Raw genomic sequence first — 13652 nt, 5'->3', positions numbered from 1 at the left:
TTATTTTAATCTTTTTCTTTTTTGATAATTCTATTGTTGGGGTGAAATAATTTGAACCATAGATGTCTCAATTGGAAACACTAGAGGTCTTAATTGAGTTACAAGGCATTTGGCAACATTTGCAATACCTAACACTAGAGATCTTAATTGAGTTACAAGGCATTTGACAATGTTCGCAATATCCGTTAGTTGTTTCTTGCTAATGCCATATTAGTACTTGGTTTTTCGGCGAATTTTTTTCCCTAAACTCAAGTGAAAGAGTCAAATCAAACCAACCCTACCGTTACAATTATTTGTTAATGCAGAGATTGTAGATTATTAATCATAGAAAAATCAACCATATTAGAAGAAATTAAAATAATATTATTTTATTACATATTTTTCTGCAAGTGCAATATACTTTTATGTGAGATACTGGTGCTCTAGGAATTCGTTAAGGGGTCATACAAATTCATGTTGAAAATGTTAACAATAACTATTTTGTGAATAAAATTTTCTTATTTCATCATGATCATTAAGATGATAAGATGAGTTCTTTTCTCGTAACTCATGCTTTAAAGGAAGATTTTTCAAGTCAACATGAATTCTCTTAAAAGATGGATATGGGTAGGAGATAAATCTTGCAATACACACGATTTTCTTATCATAAATTTTTTTCATAGTACTAGTGAGAGAATAAATGATACACTATAAAAGTTACAATAATTAATTATTGTTTTCATAAATTTTTTTCATATTACTAGCAAGAAAACAAATATTAATTACTATTACAAAGATTAATTATTATTGTTAATTGAACTTCAGTTATTATTTCTTATAATAATTAAATTTAATATTTACTAACCACAGACCCACACGACATATGGGAATTATTAATGATCATTTCATGGTATTTTTCAAAGTAAAAATTTAAAATAATAATTCGTTAAGAATCATTTTTTGAATCACCAAAAATGAAATTCTACCACATAAGTTAATAAACTAACCAAATATATATAATATAACTTATTAAATTATTCAAACAAAATTTTGTCAAAAATCATTTAAATCGGCCATCAAATATATGACATACCCAAGGAACTTCATAATTAAATAGTGAAGAGTAAACATGGTTTTACAAAAAACAAAGAATTTGAATTGACATAATAAGAATAAAAATAAAAAGAAGACAAATTTTCTTGTAAATTTTTGTGCGGTTGAATATTACTCTCATTCTTGCAGACTCCATGTTATGGTCTATTGATATGTTCATATATATATATATATATATATATATAGATGTGTAAGAATGTTACTATTGTTTGAATGATTATTGTGACTTATTGATATTTTCTTGTAAATTTTTGTGCGGTTGAATATTACTCTCATTCTTGCAGACTCCATGTTATGGTCTATTGATATGTTCATATATATATATATATATATATATATAGATGTGTAAGAATGTAACTATTGTTTGAATGATTATTGTGACTTATTGATATTAAGTAATGGAAAAAATAATTAAAACCTAAAAAATTTTCCCCTAATATTATAGAGGAGGAGACAATTGATTGTAATTTAAAGTAATTAAAACAATATAGAACATACTCATGTAGTCATACATTTTTATTACCTAGGCAAACAAAGAGTCATTCTTATATTCCCCCAAAATAAAAAAGTCATTCTTATAGTATTTGAAAACTTTTATATTCAATGAACAGTTTCAGATAGGACTTTGATTATTATTACTATTATTAGAGTCACAAAATTTTTAGATAGTTCATTATGTTTTGGCAAAGATGATGTGGATAATAAAAATAATGATTATTTGTAATATAAGTATATTATATGTCTTGTCATTTTTTGGTGCGATGTATCCCAATATGAAGTATACGTTCAAATCCTAGTTCTTTATTTGAACTTCTGAAATCTAGGAGGAAAAAAAAAATACTACTACTGCTAGAACATGTTAATAGAGAAGAGGATAATGTATTAAAATTATTGATATTATTTTTATAATCTCCAAATAGTTGGTGTTGATACTTATCCCATCACAACCTCCCATAAGTCTTCATATAGTAGCTGTAAGGCTGAAATCCACTGTTCAAGTATCACCTTCACATTAATGTAGCTAGAGAGTTAGCTGCAGTGCATTTAATGCGAAGGCAGCAGCTTTCTCTTTAGACATTTTAGGACTCCTCCTTGTTTGATGTCTTTGCAATGCTTATCCACACCAATAGAACTTCTTAGAACGTTACCTTAGTCGACAGACTACCTCTTTGGATCTTGGCTTTGGCTGGTCGAGAAGGCATTTATCCTCGGCCCATCATGTTGAGCCATTATGACCAAAACTAACCTCTCTATTTACTAACATAGTCTCTTCTGATAAAGATTGTTCCTCCTCGGACAAACCCTCATCCTCGGCTTGGGCTACAGGCCTAATATACAAATAGATAATGAACTCTTGGGCCCAATATCCCTACAATATATATATATATATATAAGTTTTGAATTGCTTTCTTTCCACCCCATAAGTCACCAAATTACAACTAGAATTGGAAAGTCCATTTAAGGTTATTTTTTCTTTTTCTTTCCTTGAACTTCTTTACTTTTTTGCTACAATTTTTTATGGTTTGTATTGGATTTTATTTTCTAGGGTTGTAAATACCATGTTTCTTTTTTCTTTTTTCCAATTTTCAATTGATAGTCTATTTCTATGTATTCATGTTTACAATTTTTCTTTACATAATTATGTTTTACCCATTAAAAGTGTTAGTGTCTAAAGAATTGGAATGTGTTTTATTGCTTTAGTACATGATCATTTGCCTCCCATTTATTTATTTTATTTTTTGAATGGCTTTGTAATTTTCTAAATTAAATACTACACAAATTCTTGCTAATTTTCTTTTAATCTCATCTAAATCTATGCTAATTTTTAACTTCTTAGGATAACTTGGAAGAGGAAACAAAATATTATGATTGATATGTATGGACCGTATGGTGTTCCTCTTTTTCTTTGCATTTGGGATTATAAATTAGTTTTATATGGTTATTTTCATTAATAATTTGACAAATTACAATGTAAAGGTTTGTATTTGATTTTCTTTTCTGAGATTGTAAATACCTTGTTTCTTTTTTTTCATTTTTTTTTTTCAATTGATATTCAATTTCTTTGTATTCATGTTTACAATTTTATTTTATTTTTTACATAATTTCATTTTACCCATTAAAATTGTTTTTGTTTAAAGAATTGGAATGCGTTTTATTGATTTAGTACTTGATCATTTACCTCCCATTTGTTTATTTTAATTTCTAAATAGCTTTGTAATTTTCTAAATTAAATACTACATAAATTCTTGTTAATTTTCTTTTAATCTCATCTAAATCTAAGCTAATTTCTAACTTCTTAGGACAACTTGGAAGAGGAAACAAAATATTACGATTGATAGTTATGGACCGTATGGTGTTCCTCTTTTTCTTTGTATTTGGGTACCATTTATCTTCTAAAAAAAAAAAAAAAAATTCTTACAATTTATAACTATTGCATGTAGTATTGCTTTATGTTTTCATGGTAATACTAATTTCCATTACTTTGAAATTAGAAAATTCTCTCAATTGAAGCATATATCTCGATGTGATCTCATTCTTAGGAAATCCTGCAACTTAATTCAAATCATACTAACCAATAGATATTATATATATATATATATATATATATAACAAATATAATGATTTTGTATAGTCCAACACGAATTAAATCATATTACCTTAGTAATTAGCTTAATCAAGCTTATCTAATTCTCAAGAGGAAANGTCATACATTTTTATTACCTAGGCAAACAAAGAGTCATTCTTATATTCCCCCAAAATAAAAAAGTCATTCTTATAGTATTTGAAAACTTTTATATTCAATGAACAGTTTCAGATAGGACTTTGATTATTATTACTATTATTAGAGTCACAAAATTTTTAGATAGTTCATTATGTTTTGGCAAAGATGATGTGGATAATAAAAATAATGATTATTTGTAATATAAGTATATTATATGTCTTGTCATTTTTTGGTGCGATGTATCCCAATATGAAGTATACGTTCAAATCCTAGTTCTTTATTTGAACTTCTGAAATCTAGGAGGAAAAAAAAAATACTACTACTGCTAGAACATGTTAATAGAGAAGAGGATAATGTATTAAAATTATTGATATTATTTTTATAATCTCCAAATAGTTGGTGTTGATACTTATCCCATCACAACCTCCCATAAGTCTTCATATAGTAGCTGTAAGGCTGAAATCCACTGTTCAAGTATCACCTTCACATTAATGTAGCTAGAGAGTTAGCTGCAGTGCATTTAATGCGAAGGCAGCAGCTTTCTCTTTAGACATTTTAGGACTCCTCCTTGTTTGATGTCTTTGCAATGCTTATCCACACCAATAGAACTTCTTAGAACGTTACCTTAGTCGACAGACTACCTCTTTGGATCTTGGCTTTGGCTGGTCGAGAAGGCATTTATCCTCGGCCCATCATGTTGAGCCATTATGACCAAAACTAACCTCTCTATTTACTAACATAGTCTCTTCTGATAAAGATTGTTCCTCCTCGGACAAACCCTCATCCTCGGCTTGGGCTACAGGCCTAATATACAAATAGATAATGAACTCTTGGGCCCAATATCCCTACAATATATATATATATATATAAGTTTTGAATTGCTTTCTTTCCACCCCATAAGTCACCAAATTACAACTAGAATTGGAAAGTCCATTTAAGGTTATTTTTTCTTTTTCTTTCCTTGAACTTCTTTACTTTTTTGCTACAATTTTTTATGGTTTGTATTGGATTTTATTTTCTAGGGTTGTAAATACCATGTTTCTTTTTTCTTTTTTCCAATTTTCAATTGATAGTCTATTTCTATGTATTCATGTTTACAATTTTTCTTTACATAATTATGTTTTACCCATTAAAAGTGTTAGTGTCTAAAGAATTGGAATGTGTTTTATTGCTTTAGTACATGATCATTTGCCTCCCATTTATTTATTTTATTTTTTGAATGGCTTTGTAATTTTCTAAATTAAATACTACACAAATTCTTGCTAATTTTCTTTTAATCTCATCTAAATCTATGCTAATTTTTAACTTCTTAGGATAACTTGGAAGAGGAAACAAAATATTATGATTGATATGTATGGACCGTATGGTGTTCCTCTTTTTCTTTGCATTTGGGATTATAAATTAGTTTTATATGGTTATTTTCATTAATAATTTGACAAATTACAATGTAAAGGTTTGTATTTGATTTTCTTTTCTGAGATTGTAAATACCTTGTTTCTTTTTTTTCATTTTTTTTTTTCAATTGATATTCAATTTCTTTGTATTCATGTTTACAATTTTATTTTATTTTTTACATAATTTCATTTTACCCATTAAAATTGTTTTTGTTTAAAGAATTGGAATGCGTTTTATTGATTTAGTACTTGATCATTTACCTCCCATTTGTTTATTTTAATTTCTAAATAGCTTTGTAATTTTCTAAATTAAATACTACATAAATTCTTGTTAATTTTCTTTTAATCTCATCTAAATCTAAGCTAATTTCTAACTTCTTAGGACAACTTGGAAGAGGAAACAAAATATTACGATTGATAGTTATGGACCGTATGGTGTTCCTCTTTTTCTTTGTATTTGGGTACCATTTATCTTCTAAAAAAAAAAAAAAAAATTCTTACAATTTATAACTATTGCATGTAGTATTGCTTTATGTTTTCATGGTAATACTAATTTCCATTACTTTGAAATTAGAAAATTCTCTCAATTGAAGCATATATCTCGATGTGATCTCATTCTTAGGAAATCCTGCAACTTAATTCAAATCATACTAACCAATAGATATTATATATATATATATATATATATATAACAAATATAATGATTTTGTATAGTCCAACACGAATTAAATCATATTACCTTAGTAATTAGCTTAATCAAGCTTATCTAATTCTCAAGAGGAAAAAAAAACTTAAATTTATATCTTATATCTTATTCTAAGTTCAATTTGGCTATGATATGTTGCACTTCAATCCATCATACATTTTAAATATTCAAAAATATGATAGAAATAACATAAGAAATATAATAAATATATATATAGCAAGAAATCAACTAGGCATTTCTTTTCTACTATAAATTCCATTATTATAATTCTTAAATAATATGTACTTTTTTTAGAAGTAAAATAATATGTGCTCAAATATTCACTATTAGCTTTTTCTTGTAATAAAGGTTGTCAAGTCTGTCCTATGGCAAAACTTAAGAGATTGCCTTTTCCTTTTCATAATAATATCAGTTCTTGTGCTTTTGATTTGCTTCATATGGATGTATGGGGTCCTTATTCAACTCCTACTTTAGATGGCTTCAAATATTTCTTAACTATTGTGGATGATGCTACAAGAGCAACATGGTTATTCTTAATGAAGTCAAAATCTGAAGTTAGGCAGTTATTTTCATCCTTTTACACCATGGTTCATACCCAATTTGATCTTAAAATCAAAACTGTTAGAACTGATAATGCCAAGGAGTTTAACATGTCTGATTTCTTTAGTTTTCATGGAATCATACATCAAACCAGCTGTGTTTACACTCCACAACAAAATTCTGTTGTAGAGAGGAAACATCAGCACCTCCTTTGCATAGCTAGAGCTTTACAGATTCAATCTCAGCTTCCTATTCAGTTTTGGGGTGATTGTGTTTTACATGCAGCCTATCTTATCAATAGGCTTCCTTCTCCATTGCTACATGACAAAACTCCTTTTGAACTCCTCTTTCACAAACCACCAAATTATTCTAATCTCAAAACCTTTGGCTGTTTATGTTTTGCATCCACCATTTCTCACACCAGGTCAAAATTTTCTCCAAGAGCAAGGAAATGTGTTTTCCTTGGATTTCCTTTCAATGTTAAAGCTTTCAAGGTCTTTGATCTTGAATCTCATACTGCTTTTGTTTCTAGAGATGTCACATTTCATGAAGATGTGTTTCCTTTTGTCCTCAATTCTATTAAATCTGTCCAGCAGTCTTGTTCCATTCCTGTGTCTTGTGTTCCTGCTATCAATCCTCTTTCTGATCCCTTAATTCAATCTGCCATCCCTCATGACCTCTTTTCTCACATTCATCATTCCATTGATGATGATCTTCTTGATGAGGTTCCTGTTGAACCTCCTGATCCTATTACTGATCCTGCACCAATTCGAAAATCTTCTAGACCTGTCAAACCACCCTCATACTTACAAGCCTACCACTGCAACCAGGTATCTTCTGTCACTGATGCTTTTCCTTCTCAATCAGGTACCTCTCATCCCCTTTCTTCTCATTTATCATATCATCATCTCTCTTCTCCTTATAAATCTTTCTGTTGTTCCATCTCTTCACTTGTTGAGCCCACCTACTTTTATCAAGCTGCTTCTGATCCCAAATGGCAAGAAGCCATGACTGCTGAAATAGCTGCACTTGAGGCAAATCACACATGGACTTTAACCCCACTGCCTGCTGGTAAGAAGCCTATAGGGTGTAAATGGGTGTACAAAATCAAGTATAGGGCTGATGGTTCAGTTGAGAGATACAAGGCAAGGTTAGTTGCTAAAGGTTTTACACAAAAGGAGGGTGTGGACTATTTTGAAACTTTTTCCCCAGTGGCCAAAATGGTGTCTGTCAAGGTGCTGCTTGCTGTGGCTGCCATAGAGGGCTGGTTTCTTAGTCAATTGGATGTGAATAATGCATTTCTGCATGGTGATTTAAATGAGGAAGTCTATATGGCTCTTCCACAAGGGTTTCATAGCCAGGGGGAGGTATTTTGTAAGCTGAATAAGTCCTTGTATGGGCTTAAACAGGCATCTAGGCAATGGTTTGCCAAGTTTTCTAGTACCTTGATTCAGCTTGGTTTTACTTAGTCCAAAGCTGATTATTCATTGTTTACTAGGAGGCAAGGTGATGTTTTCATGATGCTTTTGGTGTATGTGGATGATGTCTTGATAGCTTGTAATGACAAGGCTGAGATAGACAAGTTCAAGGTCTTGTTGGATGACAGGTTCAAACTCAAAGATTTAGGTGACTTAAAATACTTCCTTGGGTTGGAGGTTGCTAGATCAACCAAGGGAATTGCCCTCTGTCAAAGGAAATACACTCTTGAGGTGCTTAATGATGCTGGTATGTTGGGATGTAAGCCAGCCAAGACACCTATGGAACAAAATCTCAAGTTAAGTCAACTGAAAGGAGAAGAGCTCAAAGACCCCAGCACCTACAGAAGGTTAATTGGGAGGCTGTTGTATTTGACCATCACAAGGCCAGACATCACTTTTGCTGTTCATAAGCTTAGCCAATACATGTCAAAGCCAAGAAAGCCACATTTGGAAGCAGCTTATAGAATTTTGCAATACTTGAAGAATGAACCAGGGAAGGGTCTCATGTTTTCTTCCACAACAGATTTACATTTAAAAGGTTTTGCAGATGCTGATTGGGCTTCATGTTGTGACACAAGGAAGTCAGTAACTGGTTATAGCATTTTTATTGGAGAGTCTTTGGTGTCTTGGAAATCAAAGAAGCAGTCCACCGTTTCCAGGTCTTCAGCAAAGGCTGAATACAGAGCTATGGCCGTTGCAACATGTGAACTTGTATGGATTCTATACTTTCTAAAGGATATTGGAGTTAAACATGATAAAGAGGCATTGCTGTTCTGTGATAGTCAGGCAGCATTACATATTGGTTCTAATCCAGTTTTTCATGAGAGGACCAAACACATTGAAATAGACTGTCATGTGGTCAGAGATAAAGTTTTGGAAGGTGTTATCAAGCTTAATCATGTAAGGTCTCATTGTCAATTAGCAGATATGCTTACCAAAGCATTGGGGTACAATCAGTTTTCTAATCTCGTTGACAAAATGGGCATGATGAACATACACACACCAGCTGCTCTTGAGGGGGAGTATCAGAATTGTAGCAGAGAAGATCACAAGGAAGCAAGAGCAGAGCATGAAAAACAAGTAGAGATTAAACTGAGTAAAGAACAAAGTGCTGCTTAAACGACATCAGCTCTATGAGTGAAAATCATGCTCATACGACAAGTAGCTTAGGCTTTGTTTAATTGTATAAATGCTCACATGTGGGAAAGTCTGTTATTAGTATGTTGTCACGTGTAGGAGTTAGTTATTTTCAGAAGTTAGCATTAGTTATTCTGTTAGAGTGTATCTGAGCTTAGATCAATGTATATATATAGTCTTGTATTCACATTTTACAATCAATGAAAATACAGAAATTCATTCAATTATCTGATATCCCAGAAGGGCACAACGCAGTAAAGCGCTGGTAAAGAGCACCAGAGAACTTCCCTATATAGCCCATAAATATTATAATAATTAACTAATCCATTTTGTTGGTTCTCTGATTCTATCATCTTTTCTTTTTTGTTTTTTGGAATCTTGATTGGAACTTATTATTTTGATTTTAATACCTCTTAAAATCTAATCAAATTAACAATCTAATAGACCTTGAACTTTTCCAACAATAAACAATATATGAACAAAATCATCATTCAATTTGATGGTTAGTATTGATTATTGATGAAACACACTAGACTTTGGTTGATTTTGGCCCCGTGTGGCTTGAATTACCAAGCCCAATTCGTTCTTATAAACCAAATACAAGCAGTAATAGAAAACCTCATTAGCCGACTTTGACATATCAATATATATATATATATATATTGTATTAAGGGCTGCCGTGTGAGTAGAGAGAATTAGAGAATTCTTAAAAACCTAGCAGTAGCTGCATAAGAAGAAGATTGTCTTGTGGGTGAGAGAGAGTTAGGGTGTATCGGGATTTGGGTTTCTTGAAAATGTTCTTATACACTATTGTATCTCTTTATTTTTATAGTGAAATTTTTCTGTCGTCTTCATGGAGGTAGGCAGTTTGCCGAACCACGTAAATTCTTATGTTCTTTGTTTGTGCTTGTTATTTAATTTTTGCTTATTTACTGTTATTGATTTGAGTCCTAGAGTGCTATCTGCACAACAACTATAAAGACAACTGGTTCTAATTTATGTTAGATAACTGGTTCTAATTTATGTTGTATGCAAACGTAGTGAGTTGGGTGAATGGCAAACATGAAGTGTCAAGAGTGCTTCTATTGATTGGTCATGTCAATTTCAAGCCAGACATCCACAAGGGCCTGCTCGAGTTTTCTTGGGCACAACCATGGGGAATTCCCCAACCCCCCTTCCTCTGCATTGCCCCGTTGTTAGCAAATGGAAGGAGCCACTTACATTCAGTCATTCAGATATCATTTTTATTTCAGTACTTAAGTTAAGGGTAGGGAGGATTTCAGCCTAGCATGTAAAAGTTTAGATAAACGTATACTGCACTATATGCTTCTTGGACTTCAACATGTAAAATTTCCATCTTGCAGTACAGTGCCAATAGGGAATACGGTAGTCAATCAATCGCTTAGATGCCAAATTGGAGTGAATGTACCAAAATTGTTTCGATAGTTATATGCTATTAATTATATTAGAACAATAAGAAAAAAAAAAAAAACAAATTAGCTGCCTTGTGTTAATCATATAGAGGTATACCGTATAACACCACGTACTTAATTAAGGTTAATATTAAATTATCAATTGTCCCAAAAGTTTAAGGGCTCGTTTGGTAGAGGAGTTTGAGTAATGTTGTTTATAATTTTTTGAAATACGTGTCAGTGAAAAAGTATGTGGAAATGTATATAATGTTATTTAAAAACTGAAAATGAGTTGTTTAACAGCTCTACCAAACGGGGTCTAAGTTATTGGAATATGATAAATTTAATCATTTAATTACATACTTCTAATACTCTCCCTTACATATAGGCCGAAACTACTTTTTAATAGGTGGAGCCTAACATGTGAGAATTTAATAAGAGACAGAATGGAAGAGACAAGAATTGAACTCAAAACCTCCTACTCTAAAACCATGTTAAATTATCGATTGTCCCAAAAGTTTAAACTATTGAAATATGATAAATTTAATTATTTAACCACATACTTCTAAAAGTTAATAGCATAATAGCTAGAATCAGACATTTATAGAGAGAGATTCTACAACTCTAGATACAAATAGGCAATTAGACAGTATAAAGCGTTTTACCAAGAAAGGAGAGGGTAGGCTTTGAATCAGGTGCAGCATCATTATTAAAGGAGCCAGCTGATTTGAGTGTTTTAGTAGCAGTAGTAATACTAGAAGGCTATCTGAAATCAACTTCTCATTATAAATACACATTTATCTCTTACCCGCAAGGAAATGGAAGAGAGAAAAAGATCAAGAAGATAATTGGATACACAACTTGGAATGATGGAGGCTGTGAATTAGATCCTGCACTAGGTCTACATGATTATATCTATAACTGAACATGTTCAAAATCCTAAAAACTCCTATATATTTGCTCTTCTCAATCGCGTGGAATCCTCTGGGTCATTCAAACCCCACAATTTGGTCTGTTGCTGCACAACCAAAACTGAAGCTGCACCCCTAAAATCTTTGGCAGCAAGTATATCTCCTATTGCACCCAACTCACCATGCTCACTCCATTTCCCAAGGTCTGACATCAATTGTGAATCCTGATGACGTCTCCCAACCATAACAAGGTCATAAGCATTCTCTATTGACCTGAGTACAGCAAGCACACCATTTCCATCCATCACCATCTCCTCTTGGTAAGAAACTCGCTGATTACGAAAGGCATTGAGCCTAAATTGACTCAAGATTTCGGTATCAAGTATCTTGCTCCTAGCTGTACCCCCAACAATCTCAGTTGAAGAATAGAAACGTAGAAGTGTAATTAGAACATTATGATCATCATACATGCGTCCAGCATATGCTAGTACTTCTCGGTCATCTGCACCCCCAAAGAAGAGCACAGCCACCCGATACATTGAGGGTTGTCCAAGAATGGACCAAGGTTTCCTCTGATTCCCACGGTCAATGAGGACTCCAACAGAGCAGGGAGCCTTATCAAGCACATTATTGTTGAGGTGCCTAAGAGTATTAGAGGATTCTACTCTTCCCCCAATAACCCACTGCTTGTGGAAAGGGATGACTATGAAGGTTGTTCTCTTTTCAAGAGCAAGGGAGCATACATCATTGTGCATTGTAGCATAAGGGGAAATGCCTTTATAACAATGCACTATAACATGGCCAGAGTAATGTTGTTCAAATTTTCTGAATGCATTGAAAATTTGTTCTGATTGAGTTGAATATTGAGATTTATTTTCCCTTGACACACAAGCAATGAGTAGGGGGGAGGCACGGCCAACAAGCTTGATTAGGTGCAGAACAGCTAAATTGATGGGGCTCTCTTTGCTGGGGTTGGAAGCAGAAAGAAGGTTCAAAACTGCTCGGACATTATCGGTTGAATGGATGCAAGCAAGTATGCGCAGCTCTTCATCGTTCCTGTGGTGTAAAATAGTCCTCCTTTTGTAGGCAAGGAACCTCTTTGAAGGATCATATAGGGCATTGGTGAGGGGAGTGATAGCTCCAGTCACAATCAGCAAAGAGATTATCAAAATGGTGAAGCATTCTTCATTTATGACCTGCACATTATTGTAATTACCTTTATTTGTTAAGCACATCAAAGAAATAGTCTTCGAGGTTAATGTACTACTCTAGATTCTTTGTCATCAATACATCTGAGATACATCAATAGGTAGGAAAATCGATGGCTTACATTGTGTTCCTTCCAGCGAATCAATATAGCAAGTTCAGTAATGCCTTTGGAGTTCATAATAATACCAAGACAGAGGGCATCTCGGAGTCGCATCCTACACAAGATAGGAGGTAACATTGTCCCTATCATCTTCCCAAATAATGCAGCAACAACAACCAACTCAATCATTCCCACATTCTTAAAATTTTTTATGGCAAAAATATCCACCTTTAATCCACATGAGGTGAAAAATATAGGCATGAGCAATACTGAAACAAAGCAGTCAAACCTCTCTACTAATGCAGCACCTAAAGGAGGGCCATCTGGTATGAACAAGCCCAATACGAAAGAACTGATATAAGCGTTTATGCCAATAACTTCACCCATAAATCCACAAAACAATAGTGCTATAAGGACTACAGAAATATAGATCTCTTTTACAGGTTTCCCTTCAGGGGTATGTCGAATTGCCCACAGAGCTGCTGGACGGATTCCAACCACAAAGAATATAACAAGAAGGATAGTTGAGAGAGAAGACCCAATTGATGTTCTCAATGACCTTGCAATAGTTAGTCTTGTAGCAATCCTCACTGCCACAATAAACCAGTGGCACATATCAGACACAATTGAAGAACAGGACGCCATCTCACATGTTTCTCACCAAAAAAAAAAAACATTTCGTGCAGAGGAAGAGGATGGACCCTTAGTAGTTGCCTCATGCAGCTGGTTTCTTTCTTCACATACACGCACAAAAGAAGTTTCATGTTTCAGCTATATGTACTACTAGTAGATGCTTTAGTACTCCAAAGAACACAGGCAGGCACACACACAGAGGGAGATAAGAGTTCGGTTACCTAGCCATCCTTCCACATAACATATGTAGCAACCTCTATACTGCCTCTGCAACACACATGATTAGAGCAAAGATTGAAGGCCTCCCAGAAGGGCACA

General features: G+C 33.0%; 1 protein-coding gene across 1 annotated transcript; it reads right to left on the bottom strand.

Moving 5' to 3' along the window:
• Nucleotides 1-11187: 11187 nt before the first annotated feature.
• Nucleotides 11188-13346, bottom strand: LOC111986256 (cation/H(+) antiporter 15). The gene is made up of 2 exons (XM_024017890.2): nucleotides 12723-13346; nucleotides 11188-12588 (listed from the first exon to the last, which is right to left on the bottom strand). Exons 1-2 carry the CDS (start codon nucleotides 13344-13346, stop codon nucleotides 11431-11433), a joined length of 1782 nt encoding a protein of 593 aa, XP_023873658.2. The 3' UTR covers nucleotides 11188-11430.
• Between the last annotated feature and the right edge of the window lie 306 nt (nucleotides 13347-13652).

Source organism: Quercus suber, unplaced genomic scaffold (genome assembly GCF_002906115.3).
Source record: "Quercus suber isolate HL8 unplaced genomic scaffold, Cork oak 2.0 scaffold_1030, whole genome shotgun sequence".
Lineage (NCBI taxonomy): Eukaryota > Viridiplantae > Streptophyta > Magnoliopsida > Fagales > Fagaceae > Quercus > Quercus suber.
Note: the sequence above shows the minus strand (reverse complement) of the source record. Positions and strands in the feature narration are given on the sequence as shown.

What these genes read in the sequence shown, in the direction of transcription:
- LOC111986256 (XM_024017890.2), bottom strand. Translation starts at nt 13,346, where the DNA reads ATGGCGTCCTGTTCTTCAATTGTGTCTGATATGTGCCACTGGTTTATT. An exon ending in TTCGCTGGAAGGAACACAAT is followed by an intron (nt 12,589 to 12,722) that starts GTAAGCCATCGA and finishes AATAATGTGCAG; the next exon opens with GTCATAAATGAAGAATGCTT.